Source organism: Gymnodraco acuticeps, unplaced genomic scaffold (genome assembly GCF_902827175.1).
Source record: "Gymnodraco acuticeps unplaced genomic scaffold, fGymAcu1.1, whole genome shotgun sequence".
Lineage (NCBI taxonomy): Eukaryota > Metazoa > Chordata > Actinopteri > Perciformes > Bathydraconidae > Gymnodraco > Gymnodraco acuticeps.
The window spans coordinates 183,710-204,580 of NW_022990173.1; the positions used below are offsets into that span (position 1 = coordinate 183,710).

General features: G+C 42.1%; 2 protein-coding genes across 2 annotated transcripts in view; both read left to right on the top strand.

Annotated features, from left to right (window-relative positions):
• The window catches only part of cep350 (centrosomal protein 350), a 132,710-nt gene extending 123,458 nt beyond the window's left edge, over positions 1-9,252 (top strand). Inside the window, exons 40-42 of the mRNA XM_034217728.1 lie at positions 2,344-2,490; positions 2,695-2,817; positions 4,968-9,252. Coding sequence (XP_034073619.1) covers positions 2,344-2,490; positions 2,695-2,817; positions 4,968-5,159 — 462 coding nt within the window. The 3' untranslated portion in view covers positions 5,160-9,252. The remainder of the gene's footprint in view (positions 1-2,343; positions 2,491-2,694; positions 2,818-4,967) is intronic.
• Positions 9,253-9,914: 662 nt separating this feature from the next.
• Positions 9,915-20,871, top strand: part of LOC117547177 (sulfhydryl oxidase 1-like) — a 65,005-nt gene continuing 54,048 nt past the window's right edge. Inside the window, 6 exon segments of the mRNA XM_034217730.1 lie at positions 9,915-10,319; positions 12,316-12,416; positions 15,182-15,230; positions 15,571-15,673; positions 19,311-19,401; positions 20,121-20,266. Coding sequence (XP_034073621.1) covers positions 10,049-10,319; positions 12,316-12,416; positions 15,182-15,230; positions 15,571-15,673; positions 19,311-19,401; positions 20,121-20,266 — 761 coding nt within the window. The 5' untranslated portion in view covers positions 9,915-10,048.

A 20,871-nucleotide genomic window follows, 5' to 3' on the forward strand; every position in this document is an offset into this window, starting at 1 on the left:
AGGTATTAAGAAGGTCCACAGCAACGACAACATGAAACACCCTTTAATTTACTGAAACAACATGTCGGGAAACCCCCTCAAGGTGGCCCCATGCATAGCGTGCCATAAAATGCTGCTTCTTATTACAAGTTTCGTTGCCTTGCTCCGCTCTGTTGGGGGGGGGGGGGGGGGGAGATATACAGCTGCTGTATACCTGAGAGATATACAGCAGGAGAACACGCCGTCCACCGCGGAGAATAAACAGAAGGGATGACCACCATGCTCCGGGGTCTTCTTCGCTGCTTTTGGTGTATTTTGTGGCGGCAGCAGCGCCACTTACAGGCCTGGCATATGTACTACAGCGTTTCCAGCATTTCCAGCGGTCTAGTCTGAACGGACACGTTAATGAATCGAATGCGTGTGAAGTGAACGGAAGACTTTTTTGCGTATGCGTTTTACTGTATGCGTCCTCGTGGAGCCGGGGTCTAAGCCAAACTATATCCGGTCACAGAGATCTGCTATTTTAAAGTAAGGTCAACACATATCGACCCTAAATATAGTCTATATTAAGAACGAGAAAAGTCTTAACATATATATCGTTTTTTGTAAACATATGATAAATGTGTGAGGGTGATGAGCATCGTCCTATGTGCCGGTGTTACGTTCCCAATTGGGCTAGTAGGACCAAAAGGACACGACACGACCAGATTGGAATTGGTATACGTTACCGGTGGTTTAATTGTTACTGCAAGTAAGTAAAATGATGTAGGCTACACAAACAGCTTGGCCCAACAACGGGTCAAGCTGTCACTATCCAACAAAAGGGGTCTCCAAAAGAGAGTTGCCCCGCTATACAAAAGGAAAGAAAATCTCACTTCTAAAGTGGAAACAAAACAATAAACAAAACGGACTGTGGAAGAACACAGCTGGTGCGGGTCTACAGATGCTAACCACCTGGGTCTAAGCAATACACACAAGAATGCTGATCTACAGGCGCTAACCACCTGGGTCTAAGCAATACCCACAAGAATGCTGATCTACAGGCGCTAACCACCTGGGTCTAAGCAATACCCACAAGAATGCTGATCTACAGGCGCCTATCACCTGGGTCTAAGCAATACACACAAGAATGCTGATCTACAGGCGCTAATCACCTGGGTCTAAGCAATACACACAAGAATGCTGATCTACAGGCGCTGATCACCTGGGTCTAAGCAATACACACAAGAATGCTGATCTACAGGCGCTAATCACCTGGGTCTAAGCAATACACACAAGAATGCTGATCTACAGGCGCTAATCACCTGGGTCTAAGCAATACTCACAAAATGCTACAACACACTGCTAAGCAGTCGAGCGAAGCACACAAAACACACTGCTAACAGAATCACAGAACGAAGGCTTTGTCACAATGAGAGGGTTGAGGCATCTGTCACACAATACAGAGCCTCCCGAATGGTGTCCGTGCCCAGCCTTTATACTCCTCCCCCGGATGACGTGGCAGAAGCGAGCAGGGATTGGGTGACGTCTGTCCAATCCCCGCGGATGTTGAGAGGTCGGGACGGCCAATGATAGCAGAGGAACTGCACAGCTCATTTACATCTACACACAACCAGAGTTAAGGGCACAAGGTAGCAGCGGCTGTAACAGCCGGGCTTAGCCCCGGACAGCCCCAGCCCAATTTAACCCCTGGGTATTTGTGAGGGAGCTCCTATATGGCATTACCCCGCTGAAGCTCACCAAAGTTTCATATATTTCATAGCTCAAAGTTTTGTCAATAGTTTTGTTTATTGGTCAAATACTGGTTTCTAATGGTTTCTAATGGTTTGACTGGAATGAAAGAGCACAGAGTACAGAAGCAACAAAGCAGCATACTGCATTAAACCTGACCTTCACAGAGAGGTTGAAGTTCATGGAGAGGAGGCTTCAGTCGTCTGTCTGCACTCTGTTTAGTTGTGCTATCTTACAATCAATATAGTCAATGTGAGGTAAAGTGTGTCGCCAATGTAACCGGTTAGAACTCGAAGTTGCGATGAGGTCTTAAAATGTCTGGAAAGGGTCTTAAAAAAGGTCTTAAAAGGTTTTACATTTGACTTCAGGATTCCTGCATAGACCCTGTACATGATGAACCATCCAGATCTCCCTGGTCTTCTGCTCTGCTTTCTGTCCCCTGAACTAAACATCTGGAACAAACAAATGTTTCTGTTGTACTATTTCTTAATGCTCTTCATGTCTTTCATTGTTGTAAAGCACTTTGAATTGCCTTGTGTTGAAAGATGCTATATAAATAAACTTGCCTTGCCTAATCCATTTGCTAAGTTTATACTACATATTTAATCACCCTTTTCTCTCTGTCCTCCCCAGGCGGTGTTCGACCTGACGTGGGAGATGCTTCAGGAGATTTACAACGAGGAACCGAGCTCCGATCAGCCTCAGTGGGTCAAACCACGGAGAGTCAGATCCTCCTTCTTCCACAGAGTCAAAAGCTCAGGAGACCTCAACAAGATCCAGGTGGGACACCCAACACCAACACGGAGAGACACAGAAACACCCTGACTACTTAAAGTTATCTTCAAACTAACTGGAGGTGTTACCAAGCTGCTCGAGAGATACTTCACCTTGGATTGCAGTCATAAAGTCTTGTTAGTCTTGATATACATGTAAATGCAGTAACACCTTTCACACACCTGATGACTTTGTGTGTTTTTATTCCAGGAGTTCATCTCAGCAGAGGTCCTGAAAGTGTACGGTCTGAGCAAAGATCACAGCCTGAAGACCGACTGGCAGAAGATGCTCAAGTTTGGCAAAAAGAAGCGAGACCGAGTCGATCACATTCTGGTACGTCTCACCGTTAAACTGTTGTGTTTCATATCAAGGGTTACATCTTTACGTCAGCAGAACAGATGTACAGCAGGTGTTTAACACACTCCAGATCATGGTCATGTATTCCTTATTAAATCTTCTTTTACAATACCTTAGCTCGGATAGCTAGTCTTTACCTCAGTGGCGAGCCGCGACTTTTATACCTAGGCCCTCTGACCCCCCCCTTCCCTAAAAAAAAATAGTTATTACGTCACAGCGTATACTTCAGCGAAATATCAAAACAACGGCCCGGGGTGCAAAACACATCAATGACAACCGACAACGACCCTCTACCACAGTGGTTCCCAACCTGGGGGGCGAAAATATCGCAGGGGGGGCGCCAGGCCTCAGATGATTTGAGGCCAAATATCATATTTAGACTTTCTTTAATTTTTTTTTTATTTTTTATTTATTTTTTATAAAAACATATAATTGTAAGGCAATACATGATTGTCACTAAAAGCCTCTACATTACAATAAAATATAAAAAATAATTGATTAATTAATTTTAATAAAAATTCAAGTTAGTAGCTATTAAAGGCATAAAAAGACAGAAATGTATAATTGTTTCTTTAATAGAAATGTTTCTTCTGCCAGTAAAGTGTCCAAACCAGGCTTTTCTGGATAAGCGTATTTTTAAAACATAGTCATTGTCCATGCCGGTTTCAGTTGGATTATTTGTCAGTTGCTCCGATCAGATCGGTCTCCTACATTTTGTAGATTATTTACGACTTTTGAATCCACATAAACACATCGGCAAAATCCGGCTTACTTTGAGCATGTGTTTTAAACAGTTTAATCCCTTTGTGAATTGTTTCCACTTCCGCCGTCCTTTAATTTCTTCATTCAGCGGGAATCCAAATGAATTAATCCCGAGTCCAATAACCATCAAAGTCACTCCAATAGTGCTCCTTCATTACGCTTTCATCCTCCTTTCACACAATACTTCACATTCATCCAGTTTGTGACAGTAGTTGTAGCTTTTTTGAGACTTTTAAACTTCAATTACCGCTTTTGTGCGCCCCCCTCCACAAAAAGGTTGGGAACCCCTGATCTACCACACAAAACAACACCATGTATCTAAACACCTATCATGACAGGGCTCCCACAGCCAAGTAACAACTACAAATGAATGAAGTCGGCACGGCGGCCCACATTGAAAATGACTTAGGCCTACCTTTGATGATCAAATCACTGAAACACAAAGTCCATCCTCCTGTCCTTTTGGATGAAGCACTTGATGGCGGGTCATCCTTTGCCACTCCAGTGTATCATTGTAACTTGAACGAACTTATGCTAATTAGCTACTTCCGCCTAGCTTGACCCGTTGTTGTTATAACACTTGCATAGACTTCACAGCGGGCGGAACTTGTCATAAAGTCCGCGATAATAAAGCCCACCCATTTAGAGGGAAGATATGATTGGTCAATTGTACTGTCATTTGACATTACTCTCTCGTTCAGTTGCTATAGCGGGGCCCTCTGTGAATTTACAGCAGGACAACCAATCAGCTCCTAGCTTCACCTCGCAGAGACGAGCTTCTTTCATTTAACCCTTCACACTCAAACAGAAACTGAACAGGCGGATTCGAAGGATTTCTTTCTTTCTCAGGCCCTGACGGCTCGCCACCGCTCAGTGTGTCCATGTGTCAAAAACTGCACAATCATCGGTTCCCACTTCTTTATCATGAGCCCTATTTGGCTGCTAAAATCTAACTCTTTGTCGTGTCAAATGTTCATATAATCATTTAAGTCATATATATATATAGATTATGTTTTATACTGTGATTGCCTTTTACTCGGTTACATTGTAGTTTTAGTCCAATATTTGTTTAAAAGAGATTGTTGTTGTTTAGGATTGACATTTCAGGAAGGGCAAAAGGTGGATTTGCAAATTATTAAAGGACTGCAGGGTTTTATGGTTTAATGGTGGGGATTTTTAGATGATGCCTAAGAGAATTTAAGGGTGGGACTAGTTGGATATTCTCTCTACTTTATAGTGTGACTGTGAGCTCTGTTCTCTATCCTCTGAGGAAGAAGTGGCTCTGTTCCTGCATTTTAGATCGATTTGTATATAGACTGTCTTTATTACTTTATTAAATATATCAAATCCTGTGTGTCCTCCAGGTCCAGGAGCTCCACGAGGAGGAGGCTCAGTGGGTGAACTACGACGAAGACGAGCTGTTTGTGAAGATGCAGCTTGCCGACAGCATCTTCGACGCTCTGCTGAAAGACACTGCCAACACACTGACGCTCATCTACGACAAGCGGGCCAAGAGAGAAAACAACCCGAAACTCCAAGCTCCATCTTCCTCCTGACAGACTAAGAACTACAAGCTCCACCCTCTCCTGACAGACTAAGAACTACAAGCTCCATCTTCCTCCTGACAGACTAAGAACTACAAGCTCCACCCTCTCCTGACAGACTAAGAACTACAAGCTCCATCTTCCTCCTGACAGACTAAGAACTACAAGCTCCATCTTCCTCCTGACAGACTAAGAACTACAAGCTCCATCTTCCTCCTGACAGACTAAGAACTACAAGCTCCATCTTCCTCCTGACAGACTAAGAACTACAAGCTCCACCCTCTCCTGACAGACTAAGAACTACAAGCTCCATCTTCCTCCTGACAGACTAAGAACTACAACCCCCACCCCTCTCCTGACAGACTAAGAACTACAACTCCCATCCCTCTCCTGACAGACTAAGAACTACAACTCCCATCCCTCTCCTGACAGACTAAGAACTACAAGCTCCACCCTCTCCTGACAGACTAAGAACTACAACCCCATCCCTCTCCTGACAGACTAAGAACTACAACCCTCTCCTGACAGACTAAGAACTACAACCCCCATCCCTCTCCTGACAGACTAAGAACTACAACCCCATCCCTCTCCTGACAGACTAAGAACTACAACCCTCTCCTGACAGACTAAGAACTACAACCCCCATCCCTCTCCTGACAGACTAAGAACTACAACCCCCATCCCTCTCCTGACAGACTAAGAACTACAACCCCATCCCTCTCCTGACAGACTAAGAACTACAACAGCCATCCTCTTCCTGACTGATTTAAAGAACTTCAACCTCTTTCTGTTTCCCGCCATTTCCCGTCTTCCACCAGCTGACGTGCCAACAGCGACCCTCGGATGCCTTCGACCCCTCGTTACCTCTCAGATAAACGTCTGGATTTTCCTTCAGCTAACTTTTTTTAATAATCTATAACACACACACTTCTGTAACCTGAACACACACTTCGTCTCGCCTCCTTTTTTCGAGCGCCGGCTGGAGAATAAGAAAATGTTTCTGATGGACTGTACCATTTTGATGGACTGTACCATTTGATGGACTGTACCATTTGATGGACTGTACCATTTGATGGACTGTACCATTTGATGGACTGTACCATTTTGATGGACTGTACCATTTGATGGACTGTACCATTTTGATGGACTGTACCATTTGATGGATTGTACCATTTTTGATGGACTGTACCATTTGATGGACTGTACCATTTGTACACCGTATGTAACGTCCATCAATGCTGCTAAACGGACCGTTCCAAAGGGGCGGGTGATATAAAACCACCTGGAACTAAAGTAGGTTGTGTTGAATCTGTAAGTAACTATAAATATATATAAATACTGTATATATGGATTCACAAATTGTAATAGAGTAGCAGAGAATATACGGTGTACTCCTTGACGAGTTGAAACTGTGATTACAGGGTTTTTACATCCAGAATCTTTTTATTAAAGAGTCAATTAAATTAAAATATGATCTCTATAAGACTCGGACGTTACAGCCGTCTTTACTTCTCGATTGTTTGAGACTTTTTACTGGTTTTGAGGTACTAGAAAATGCTTAATTGGACGTGTTTCTCCTCATTTTGGCTTGAACTGATTCGGCTATTTATAAAAAAAAAAGATTGTCAGCACTTTCACTTTATACATTTGAAATCCAATGTGCTGCAGGAGATCTCAAACAGACGGTATTCAACGAGGAACACTTTTCCTCCATAGTTACGTTATGTATTGGTTCGATTGGAGGATTCAGGTTGAATTGTAAATTATCTTGACAACAATATCTAATGAAATTGTAAAAAAAGCACAAACGTGAATGTGAACACAGCAATATATGAAATAGGACGTTTAAAGAAGACCTGATTAAAGAGGGGACGAAGCTGTTTCAATAGTTCTGTGTGACTCTAATCGTGTCCCACTTTCCTCCTACACATCCACCTGTTCTAGAAAACGTCTCGTACAGGAAGCCAAATGAAGAAAAGGTTGTTTAAGAGGCCCTATTGTCCCTGTTGGGGGTTTCCTGAACACATCCCTTCGTAACACTCGCACTCCTATTGGCTAGCGCTAAGGGGCGGGACATCTCTAAGCACGTTGACCAATCACAACAAAGCCGGTCCAGCTAACCAATCAGAGCAGAAATAGGGCCTCTTTAATTATTTGCCTTTTTTATGACGTTATTATAATTACAAATGTGTTTCGGGGCAAGCACTTCCAAATATCGAGTCATTTCAGTTTCCATGCTGGTGTTTTTAAATGCAGAAAACTCAGAATAAGTATATTACATTACATAACATACTTTAGCTGATATATATTGGAATGTAATATACGTATTCTGCGTTTTGTGTATGTAAAGCACTAAATACGAGGTATATAGTATGAAAGTGGGACACAAACACCGACGTATCTTTTTCGAATCGCATCACAGGACAGATCTGGAATGCTGGATTGTATCTTTACTCGTCCTACTGATAAAAAACCTCTTTGTTTCCTCATCAGTCGCTCTGGTGAACATCTGCCCAGAGAACATGGTTTAATGCATCGACCAGCCGTCAGAACGTCTACCTTCAGTTCAAGTGCCTCTCGTTTGGAGTACAAACTATGGACCTGTTTTCCTTTGAATGTATTCTCCCATTCTCACCGCTTTGCCAACTCCTCAGTTTCTGCCTTATATCAAACTTCCTATTTCTAACTAAATGGCTGACTCACTGTCACTGAGCCACGTCTCCCTGGCATCTGTGCATATAGACACAGTTGAGTCATTGTGTTGACTTTAACTATCAGGAACTAGATTGTTGACACACACACACACACACACACTTTGAGTCCAAGGGCTTATTTGAGTCCTGCTGCTTAAGTGACCTTAACCTGACTGTCTTTTTCTACCGTCGATGTTTTAAGAGTTACTGAAGTGTTTGTTCAAACTGTAAATGATATCGTAGTCTAGTTTCCAGCTTAGTGAACCTGGAGATGTTGAAGACCCCAAAGTGTTATGTTATAAATGTAGAGTAGGGTCTCCAGCACATAGGAACTGCCGGACGAACCTGCACATGTTGGGAAGTTTGCACAATTAGCATTAATGCAGACATTATTTAAGAAATGGCTTGGCCGATTTGGAGTTGTTTTGGAGGTTATTGAGGATGCCGAGTCCATTTCTGACATTTTCAGGATCAGAAATTACAGTTTTAACTAGAAAGTATCCATATTTGTGCTTTCTGTGAGTTGACTACCATGAGTGGTGTTGGATATAGAAAGCACAAGATGAACATTATCACATCCAGATGATCCAGAGTCCCCTAAATCCTTCAAATCGACCCAGAATGTATCAAATGCATTCCTCAGAGTACACATATGGGCGTAATCTGGTTAAAACTATCATTTTTTAATCCTGAAAATGTCAGAAATGGACTTCAAAACATCCTCATAACTCAGAACATAACTTGCTCAAACTATTGTCCACATAGGCTTTAATTGTAACTAATGCTTAATAACACAACCTATGCTAATTAGTTAGCATCCGGCACTTTCTATGTGCTGTGACCCCTTCTATACATTTCTAACATAAAACGTCGGGGTACTCGACATGTTCTGGACCCTCTGAGCTGGTGAACAGACTAGAATGTAGAAAAAGACCAAAACCATGTGACGGCGACCTCTCCGTCTGTATGTTCCTCAAACGCTTTAATGCCAGCCCCCCGTAGGATGGTCCTGTTGAACTGATTGTAAATGGGGGGGGTCTCGGTGTATCTATGCAGTACTCGGTCCTGTTTGTGTGGACCAATCAGATCACACTTCTGCTGTAGATTCAGAAAAAAACCTTTAATGGAGTTTAATAAAAAAAAAAGGCACAAATTCTTTGATTATCAAATGAACACCGGTCTGTTATGAAATGTTAATTAATATTTATAATAATGTTTTGCGAGTGCGCGCGAAGTGCACTTGAAGACTTGTACAATTCTTTGATGGGTGTAAATATTCTGTCTGTTACTGTAACCTGTTGTAAGATACACACTGTTTACTTTGCAAATATGTGCAAATTATATATTTGGTAACTAAATGAACTTGTAAATAAAGCTTTCATTGTTTCTAAAGGAACGCTGACTTCATTCTGCTTTTCGTCTGGAGGGGTTTTTTGTATTAACATGTACACACAACATTCAGATCATATCAAACGACAATTAGCTATGTATTATAATTATTATTTAACCCTACCGGCATTGAGATATTCACAATAAACTAATAGCTTTATGTACAATTATTATTTGTCATATGTATTTTTTCTTGTACGAACAACATGGTATAATCAGGTGAACAAGACATTGAAATACCTGTAATTGCTATTTTCTTACAAAACAACATGAATGTTAAGATTTATTTTTAAGAAGCTAAAAGCTAGGCGCATTGAAATACAGGAATACACATATAATATAAAATAAAGTTACTATAACAAATAGCTAGGATGTTGCATGTAAATAACATTAATTTATTATTTGTTTTTATTTTATTATAAGTAAAGAAACAAGTGACCCCCCTGTGTGTGTGTGTGTGTGTGTGTGTGTGTGTGTGTGTGTGTGTGTGTGTGTGTGTGTGTGTGTGTGTGTGTGTGTGTGTGTGTGTGTGTGTGTGTGTGTGTGTGTGTGTGTGTGTGTGTGTGTGTGTGTGTGTGTGTGTGTGTGTGTGTGTGTGTGTGTGTGTGTGTGTGTGTGTGTGTGTGTGTGTGTGTGTGTGTGTGCTCTAATAAGGGAGGTGTGTGTTGTTAAAGGGGGAGGACCCATTCAGCTGGGTCACCGAAAAGGGAAACAGACTCAGAAAAAACAAAAGAAGTTGTGTGTTACCGTGTGTGTGGTTCTGTGACACGGAGGAGGTGAACACTTCTCCCCCGGTTTCCTGCAGCTTCTAACGGGAAGATGGCGCGGCTTGGCGGCCGTGCCACGTCCCGGTTCCCCGGAGAGATGGTCCAGATCTCCCGGTGGTGCTGCTGCCTGCTCGTGCTCTGCTCCCCGGTGCACGCGGGACTCTACACCCCCTCGGACCAGATCTTCGTGCTCAGTCCGCAGAACGTGGAGCCGGTTCTGGTGAACTCTACCGCCGCCGTGCTGACCGAGTTCTACGCGTCATGGTGCGGCCACTGCATCGCCTTCTCCCCGGTGTACCGGAGCCTGGCGAGGGACATCAGAGGTGAGAAGCTGCGGGAGGCACGGAGAGGTGGAGGAAGTACTGTCAGTACTGAAGTTAAAGTACTTGAGAAGTACTCAGATCTTGGGTAAAAGTACAAATACTCAGATCTTGGGACATCATAGCTGAGGAGCTGCTGGGAGTCACGTAGAGTTAGAGCCAGCAGAGTGGAGGAACAAGTACTGTGTTTACTGAAGTACAAGTACTGCCTGTACTGTCTTTACTGAGGTAGAAGTACTGTCTTTACTGTCTTTACTGAGGTAGAAGTGCTGCCTGTACTGTCTTTACTGAGGTAGAAGTACTGCCTGTACTGTCTTTACTGAGGTAGAAGTACTGTCTTTACTCTTTACTGAGGTAGAAGTACTGTCTTTACTCTTTACTGAGGAAGAAGTACTGTCTTTACTCTTTACTGAGGTAGAAGTACTGTCTTTACTGAAGTACTGTCTTTACTGAAGTACTGTCTTTACTGAGGTAGAAGTACTGTCTTTACCCTTTACTGAGGTAGAAGTACTGTCTTTACTGAAGTACTGTCTTTACTGAAGTACTGTCTTTACTGAAGTAGAAGTACTGTCTTTACCCTTTACTGAGGTAGAAGTACTGTCTTTACTGAAGTACTGTCTTTACTGAAGTACTGTCTTTACTGAAGTAGAAGTACTGTCTTTACTGAGGTAGAAGTACTCAGATCTTGAGTAAAAGTAGAAGTACTCAGATCTTGTAGTAAAAGTAGAAGTACTCAGATCTTGTACTTGAGTAAAAGTAAAAGTACTCAGATCTTGTACTTGAGTAAAAGTAGAAGTACCAGAGTGTAGGAATACTCTGTTACAGTAAAAGTCCTGCATTCAAAATGTTCCTCAAGTAAAAGTAGAAAAGTATTCTCGTCAAAATATAGTGAAAGTAACGACAGTAAAAGTAGTCGTTGTGCAGATTGGTTCATTTCAGAATAATATATATGATATGTTTTATAATGATTGATCATGAAAGTGTTCTCAAAGCTGGTAAAGGTGCAGCTAGTTTGAATGACTTTGTATACTGCAGGGTAGCTTGTGGATTTACTCCAGGTGGAACTAAAGTCTGATTCAACACTTGATTAGATTTCACATCATTCATCCAGATCTGTGAAGTAACTAAAGGTATTACATACATGTAGTGGAGGAAAAGTACACCATTTACCTCTGAGCTGTAGTGGAGTAGAAGTACACAGTAGCATTATGTTAACATACTCAAATGAAGTACAAGTACCTCAAAATTGTACCTACAGTAGTACTTAGTTACTTTACACCTCTGAGAGCCAGTTTAATAAACAGGGTTGTCAGAGTTACTTTATAAATGTATTCCATTACAATTACTAGGTACCTGTATACATGTCATCTAATCTGAGTATCACAATGTAAAAGTAATCTGATTACTTTCTGTTACTTTTGCATTACCTCAACATCAAATGCAAATAAATACAAGAGAAAATAATATCAATAAGATGTTGTTTACTGAAGAATGTGTGTGTACTCCATGAGTGTGTGAGGCCTCAGACACTTTGCCCACCTCTTAATTAAATAATATAATTATCCTCCTCTTCCTCCTCCTCCTCCTCCTCTTCCTCGCGGCTCTGTGGTATTTCTTTGGGCTGCAGGCTGTGACCATGGAGAGCTTTTATAATACAAACACAGTCATTAGATCACGCTCTGATAAATAGAAACAGCTCCTCTCACAGTTCTCATGCAGATGAGAATGAAACCCAGAACAGCTGGGTACATTAGCAAGAGGTCATTAGTCACCGGCCAAGAGAAGCAAGCAATGGTAATCTGTTAAGTAGCCCCTTCCATAATATATCAATCACTCAGAATATTAGGAAACCATGATGGTCAGCCTCTGTTGTGTTGATATACTGAAGTGCATAGACCCCACAAGACCCCCCCCCCCCCCCCCACACACCCCATCATTGTGATGAGTTTATATTCATAATAAATGTATTGAAGTATTTCCTGTGCTGTGTGTGATGCAGAGTGGAAGCCGGCGGTGGCGCTGGCGGCGGTCGACTGCGCTGCCGAGGAGAACCGGAAGCTGTGCGCCGGATACAGCATCAGAGTGTATCCCACCGTGAAGGTACACACACACACACACACACACACACACACACACACACACACACACACACACTCAGTCACTCAGTCATTCAGTCAGTCAGTCAGTCACTCAGTCACTCAGTCACTCAGTCACTCAGTCACTCAGTCACTCAGTCAGTCACTCATCACTCAGTCAGTCACTCAGTCACTCAGTCACTAAGTCACTAAGTCACTCAGTCACTAAGTCACTCAGTCACTCAGTCACTCACTCAGTCAGTCAGTCACTCAGTCAGTCACTCAGTCACTCAGTCACTCAGTCACTCAGTCAGTCACTCAGTCAGTCACTCAGTCAGTCACTCAGTCACTCAGTCACTCAGTCAGTCACTCAGTCAGTCACTCAGTCAGTCACTAAGTCACTCAGTCAGTCACTCAGTCAGTCACTAAGTCACTCACTCAGTCACTCAGTCAGTCAGTCAGTCACTCAGTCACTCAGTCAGTCAGTCAGTCACTAAGTCAGTCACTCAGTCAGTCAGTCACTCAGTCAGTCAGTCAGTCAGTCAGTCACTCAGTCAGTCACTCAGTCAGTCAGTCACTCAGTCAGTCAGTCAGTCACTAAGTCACTCAGTCACTCAGTCACTCACTCAGTCAGTCACTCAGTCAGTCAGTCACTCAGTCACTCAGTCACTCACTCAGTCAGTCACTCAGTCAGTCAGTCACTCAGTCACTCACTCAGTCAGTCAGTCAGTCACTCAGTCACTCAGTCACTCAGTCAGTCAGTCAGTCAGTCACTCAGTCACTCACTCAGTCACTCAGTCACTCAGTCAGTCACTCAGTCAGTCCCTCAGTCACTAAGTCACTCAGTCACTCAGTCACTCACTCAGTCAGTCACTCAGTCAGTCAGTCACTCACTCAGTCAGTCAGTCAGTCACTCAGTCACTCAGTCACTCAGTCAGTCAGTCAGTCAGTCACTCAGTCACTCACTCAGTCACTCAGTCACTCAGTCAGTCACTCAGTCACTCACTCAGTCAGTCCCTCAGTCACTAAGTCACTCAGTCACTCAGTCACTCACTCAGTCAGTCACTCAGTCACTCAGTCACTCACTCAGTCACTCAGTCACTCAGTCAGTCACTCAGTCAGTCACTCACTCAGTCACTCAGTCAGTCAGTCAGTCACTCACTCACTCAGTCACTCAGTCAGTCACTCACTCACTCAGTCACTCAGTCAGTCACTCAGTCAGTCAGTCAGTCAGTCACTCAGTCACTCAGTCACTCAGTCAGTCACTCAGTCACTCACTCACTCACTCACTCAGTCAGTCAGTCACTCAGTCACTCAGTCAGTCACTCAGTCACTCACTCAGTCAGTCAGTCAGTCAGTCAGTCAGTCACTCACTCAGTCACTCAGTCACTCAGTCACTCAGTTAGTCAGTCACTCAGTCAGTCACTCAGTCAGTCACTCAGTCAGTCACTCAGTCAGTCACTCAGTCCCTCAGTCACTCAGTCACTCAGTCAGTCAGTCAGTCACTCAGTCAGTCACTCAGTCACTCAGTCAGTCAGTCAGTCACTCAGTCAGTCACTCAGTCACTCAGTCAGTCAGTCACTCACTCAGTCAGTCACTCAGTCACTCAGTCAGTCACTCAGTCAGTCACTCAGTCAGTCAGTCAGTCAGTCGTCAATACTGTCTGTAGTGTGTTTTCTTTAACAGTTGATTTAAAGGGGCCTTATTCTCCTTTGTGTGGTGCTCGTAGAGTAGGGCCTCTTTAAACGTACTCAACATGAAATGGAACGTTAAAAGATTGGGACAGTTCGTGGATTTTTTATTAATGTTACAAAAATGATCACATCGCAATATCGGTCTAAAATAATCGCACTAAGTTGTTGTTTCCAAATCGTCTGCAGGTGTGTATTTTCTAGTGGGAAGTCGTCAACAAATATATTATTGAGCATTTTATTAACCTGGGCTACGGCATCAGAGCGTATCCCACCGTAAAGGTACACACACACACACTCTCACACTCACACACAGGGTATACGTTGTTATTATATCTACACAGGAACACACACAGCGCTGGGTTTTCCCTTCATGCCTCCCGTATTGAAGCCCGAAGAGCCGCAGAGGGTAAACAAAGACTCAGATAAACAGCTGAGGCCTTAGGTAAACACGAGAGCTTTTAGTGCTTAGTTCCCCGGGCGCCGTTCAAAATGGCAGCACACTGCTCCTAACACTAGGATGGGTCACATGCAGAGAAACAATTTCCCCACGGGGGATTAATACAAGTCCATCTTATCTTATCTTATCTTATCTTATCTTAGTGCAACACTTAAAGTAACTAGTATCTGAAAGGACATCAGGAATGTCCACAGTGTTCCTCCAACAGGTCGAGACCTCTGTCTTAAACTCTGATGCGTTATGTTTGATTTAGATTAGCACATACGCTATTAAAGGGTTAATAAGTCATTTTTAGATATGAAAGATTTATTTAAGGTGTTTATTTAACCCAGCTGAGTGATTTGTGCACGGTCAGCAGAAACACATCATTTATCTGCAGAGTCAGCGGAGAGAGTTTCAGAGAAACAAGGATCCTTCTGTCTGAACAACGAAGCTCTAACATCTGCCACTGGTTGACCCCCCCCTAAACCTCCCAACACGGTTCTTCCTCCTCTTCCTCCTCATCCTCCTCTTCCTCTCTCCACTTCCTGTACCCATGTCACCAGCAGGTCTCCCTTGAAAAAGACATCGATGATCTCAATGGGATTCACCTGATTAAATAAAGGTTTGAAATGAAAATGTCTCTCTCTCTCTCTGCAGTTCTTCCACGCTTACTCCAAAGCTGACTCCACAGGAAAGGCTTTCAAAGGTAACACACACACACACTAACACACACACACACACACACACACACAACACAATACAACACACACATTTACTGACCCATATATATGTCATTTTGTTTTATTTATTTCATTTGTATTTGACATTCACATTTCTATTTTATAATTGGATTATCAATGTTTGACAAGACACACTCAAACACACACACACACACACACACACACACACACACACACACACACACACACACACACACACACACACACACTGGACACACACACATTTGTGAAGTTGCTCAGGTATCTTTGAATTAAGTAAAATATAGAAAATCAACATATTTGTTCTCGTTGCTCTTTGACCTCCAGCCTCCTCTCACGATGTGGCCACGCTCCGTCACAGAGTCATCGACAAACTGGAGAACCATCAGGAGCCCTGGCCCCCCGCCTGCCCCCCCCTGGAGCCCACCAGGTACACACACACACACACACACACACACACACATATTTCATTGTTATATACAGTATAACAGGCCATTGCACTGTACAATGGGACTCTTACGTTCAGCTCTCCACACATCATAAGAAATGATACATTCAAACAAGTACATTTAAAGGTGGGGTAAGTTTGAGAAACCGGCTCGAGATACACTTGTTGTTATATTCCATGGAATGCTCTTAACATCCCGATAGCAATGAATATCTGAAGTGCTTTGACAACAAATCCAAACAAAAAAATGTCACCTCTGGAAGCCGTGGCGCTGTAAAAAGCACGACCAATCATCTGAGCCGGGCCGGCTAAAGTAACTGGATGGCCTACCTGCCTGTCAGCCTTCCATCTGGGCACAAACTTATCTCGTGCCCTCATTGGTCATGTGTGTGTTGGAGGCGGGGCTCTGTGAGGAAGTGGCAGATTTGTTCCGGCTGTGTATTTTCAAATTCTAGCGCACTCGAGCTGGTTTCTCCAAAATTACCTACCCCACCTTTAACATTTAAAATACATTAAATCATTCCTGTCCCAGAATAAAGCTCAGTAACTATCTTTTTTGTATTAATATATTAGCTGTATTTTTGCTGGCTGACCCAGAAGGAAGCATCACAAGGGATCCCGCCACAAAAAGACAATGGGATTTTTCCATTGGATTATGAATATTGTAGAATCACAACAGGTTTGCTCGGGCCTTCCACATTTACACAGAACACACACACACACACACACACACACACACACACACACACACACACACACACACACACACACACACACACACACACACCACACACACACACACACACACTGTCACTCATTAGATGTCAATGTGAATTTTCTTTAGCAGTTAATTTATTCTCCTTCTTGTTGTGCTAGTTGAGTAGGGCCTCTTTAAACGTACTCAACATTGATTGAAACGTTCCTCGATCTTTAATTAATATTACACAAATGATCACTCCGTCTAAATCGCTATTTCAATATTGGTCAAAATGATCACAATAAGTAGTTGTTTCCAAATCGTCTGCAGTTGTGTATTTTCTAGTGGGAAGTTGTAAACAAATACATTATTGATCATTTTATGAACCTGTAGTTTCTAACACATGAATCCCATGGCTATGTGAATTGTACTTTTAGATACAGTGTATTTATATCTCCTTAATGCAGTCTTGTGCTCTCCTTAATCCCATCGTTGAGCTCACCATTAGCTGTTGTATTGTTCATTAAAAGTAAATGAATGAAATGTGTTCGCTGCTCGGCCTCTGCTCTGCCTTCACACTGTCACCAGTATCATCTTTAACTCTGCTCACAGTTTATCAGCTGCTGCAGGAACAGGAAACAGGAAGTCCAGATGATTCCTCTTTTTTCTATTTCAAGTGAAAGTGTTTTAGTTCCTCTCAGAATAAAGAGGTTGCTTCTCCTTCATATCATGCTTTACACCTTTCCCTTTAGTTATTATTATTTTTGTAATAATCTTATTTCATTTTCATAGATTTATTTAAAATAAATACATATTCTGCTTATTTTTGTATATTTTTGACATTTTTTTCTGTTGATATTTTGTAATGACTTTTTTGTTTTTTTTATCTTCCGTTCTTTTATTTATTTATTTAAATTTGTATAAAAACATTTTTTTGTTTGCTATGTAGATCCAGCTGAATGGAAATGTAAACAAAAAAGCACTTAAAAAACTGTCAATATACAATACAATGAAACTGAGATAAAAAGTCAATACAAAAAAAACATTTAAAGGTCTCCTATCGTGCAAAATTCAAATAAAACCCTCTCTCTTTTCCTCCGTACCCAAATCTCTAAAAACGGGGAACAACGGAGCTGATCCAGATTTGCGTCCGATATGACGTAATATCTGAAATGTGGACCCACGGCCCAATCAGAAACGTTGCTATCAGAAACAATGCCCGACTGTTTTAGACGTAATATGGTCGGTGTTTACATTAGCATCGCTAACACTCAGAGCTAACCTGTACTGGAGAGCATGTGTGTGAAGAAGCAGGAAGTAAAAAGGAACTCACCTTGTGGTATAACCGGCAAGAGAGAAAGCCTTTGAGCTCCAGACTGTTTCAGAGAGAATCCTTGATCATCCATGATATGGCATTTCATCACGGCAGCATTTAGTTTAGACCAGTGGTTCTCAAATGGGGGTACGCGGACCCCTAGGGGTACGTTGGAGTACTGCAGGGGGTACGTGAGATTTATTTTATGTTAATGAAAAAAAAAACGTGATTAATGCATTTACACAAACTACTAATAGTAGATGAAATACTTTATTCAAAAGTTTACAGAAACTCTGGATAATAACATGGGGAAAATAAACAGGGTGCTCTCTTCTCCTCTCCCTCTCCTGACAGCCCGTCAGTCTCGTGCAGCTCGCTGAACCTGTAATGAGTGACCCGACAGTAAAGAATACATACATGTATAACTAGTTTAGCTAGTTCCAGAGTAGATAAACTAGCTAAGTGTGTTCGGTCTAACTCTTAGTGTATTTTGCTCCGCTCACCGGTCCGTCACAGCGACGGAGCTGTGATCATGCAGAGCTGCGTGTTCTCCGTCAGCAGCAGCTGATCTGATCTCTCTCTCTCTCGTGTCCGGTTAGACTTCACTCGCGTTTATGTTCAAATCCATCAGATCTAGCTAGTTCTAGTTAATGATATGACTGCCTGCGTGTCAAAGGACCTAAACAATAAGCGTTGCTTGGCAACGGTGTGTGGCCGCAAAGTATAGCGCAGCATTATGCATATGTTTATATGAGGGGTCAAAATCCCATGCTCATAAAATGCTCATATATTTTTCTCTTCCCCACGCCCCTAAATAAATAAATACACCAATTTTAGGAAAAGTAAGGAAGTTTGAGCAGTGTGGGTTTTATATTAACAGTTACACATATTTCAAGTGTAATAACTGCAGTTAGCCTCGCTGTCAGAATGACACAGATCCTCAGTGAAGCTCAAGCCCATGTTTCTCACTACATTAAGTACAACTTATTAAACAGATCAGTTCAAAGCAACTAATGTCGTCTCAGTGTTATTGCTTGATGTTAAAATTGGTTTGCCATGAATTTAGTGATGGATTGTAAACATTTTAAATGTAGCATTTAAGTGTTTCTCAGTTACAAGGTTGTTGTTTTAATAACTCAGACTCTGATGGTGCATCGCTGTGCTGTACCTCTTTATATAGGCTTTGTTTGCGCTGATCAGGGGGACTTGGCTGAATATTTTTTTCAAAGGGGGTTCATTATTGAAAAAAGTTTGAGAACCACTGGTTTAGACAGTAGCTGCATGAGCTCAGACCCCTCCTCTTTAAAGCTTTATCCCCAAAATCAGCACTTTAGAAACAGGAAGTGAAACAGAGGGATAAGAGGCGTGGCTAGAATGATCTGTTTGGAGCAAAACACTTCATAGACATGTTTTTAATATATTTGTATATATCTAAGACCTATGCTATTGCCTACAAATAGCACGATAGGTGACCTTTAAATATTTAATTCTAATTTCATATTTCTTTCCGACCCCTGAAGGACCAGTTGCTGATAGAATATTTGGGGAATTTTGTCATTTAATCCACAGATCTTTATTTAACTCCCGGGTTTCTCTTTATTTTCCAGCCAGGCCGAGATCGACAGCTTCTTCGAGACGAACAACGTCCAGCACCTGGCGCTCATCTTCGAGGACTCCAAGTCCTACGTCGGCCGAGAGGTGAGACATTTAGGAAATATAAAAACTGCATAAATAAGATATCATGTTAAAGCATCAAACTCTTCGACTGTGTCCTGAGTTATTTGAGTGAATCAGTTTGAACTAAGAGAAATGTGCGTGTTTACAAGAACACATTTAAAAAGATGTCTAAATGTCCATTTGGTGGATTAGTTTAAAATGAAAGTGTGTGATAAACTTCATAGAATTAAGACTATATAAAAATAATTAAAACATATAAGTGTGTATTGTTTGGGAATATAATGTATTGTATTTTTTTACACTCTCAGTTATACTTTTAATAAGAGTTGTAACAAAAAGTATAATAAGGCTCCAGTATACACCAAACATTATCTTCGTATCATTTTTAGTTTTGGTGTGGAACTCCAGGTAGTTTGTTTTCCACCATTTCTGCTTAAATAAAAGCACCTTCTTTCTCTGGGATATTTGAGCCACAGTTTTGAAACAAAAGTCTAACTCTTATTATGTGTGTGTGTGTGTGTGTGTGTGTGTGTGTGTGTGTGTGTGTGTGTGTGGTGTGTGTGTGTGTGTGTGTGTGTGTGTGTGTGTGTGTGTGTGTGTGTGTGTGTGTGTGTGTGTGTGTGTGTGTGTGTGTGTGTGTGTGTGTGTGTGTGTGTGTGTGTGTGTGTGTGTGTGTGTGTGTGTGTGTGTGTGTGTGTGTGTGTGTGTGTGTGTGTGTGTGTGTGTGTGTGTGTGTGCAGGTGACCCTTGACCTGCTGCAGTTTGAGAACGTGGCGGTGCGCAGAGTCCTGAGTTCTGAGGAGACTCTGGTGAAAAAACTGGAAGTGACGGAGTTTCCCTCGTGCTACTTTTACTCTGCTGGAGGGAACTTCTCCAGACTCAGAGTGTGAGTATCTCTGCAGACTTTAAAGAGTCCTCTCCTGTTGATGTTCAGGTGTATATCAGTATGTAGTGCCTCTACTTTAAAGAGTCCTCTCCTGTTGATGTTCAGGTGTATATCAGTACGTAGTGTCTCTACTTTAAATAGTCCTCTCCTGCTGATGTTCAGGTGTATATCAGTATGTAGTGCCTCTACTTTAAAGAGTCCTCTCCTGTTGATGTTAAGGTGTATATCAGTACGTAGTGTCTCTACTTTAAAGAGTCCTCTCCTGTTGATGTTCAGGTGTATATCAGTACGTAGTGTCTCTACTTTAAAGAGTCCTCTCCTGCTGATGTTCAGGTGTATATCAGTATGTAGTGCCTCTACTTTAAAGAGTCCTCTCCTGTTGATGTTCAGGTGTATATCAGTATGTAGTGTCTCTACTTTAAAGAGTCCTCTCCTGTTGATGTTCAGGTGTATATCAGTACGTAGTGTCTCTACTTTAAAGAGTCCTCTCCTGCTGATGTTCAGGTGTATATCAGTACGTAGTGTCTCTACTTTAAAGAGTCCTCTCCTGTTGATGTTCAGGTGTATATCAGTACGTAGTGTCTCTACTTTAAAGAGTCCTCTCC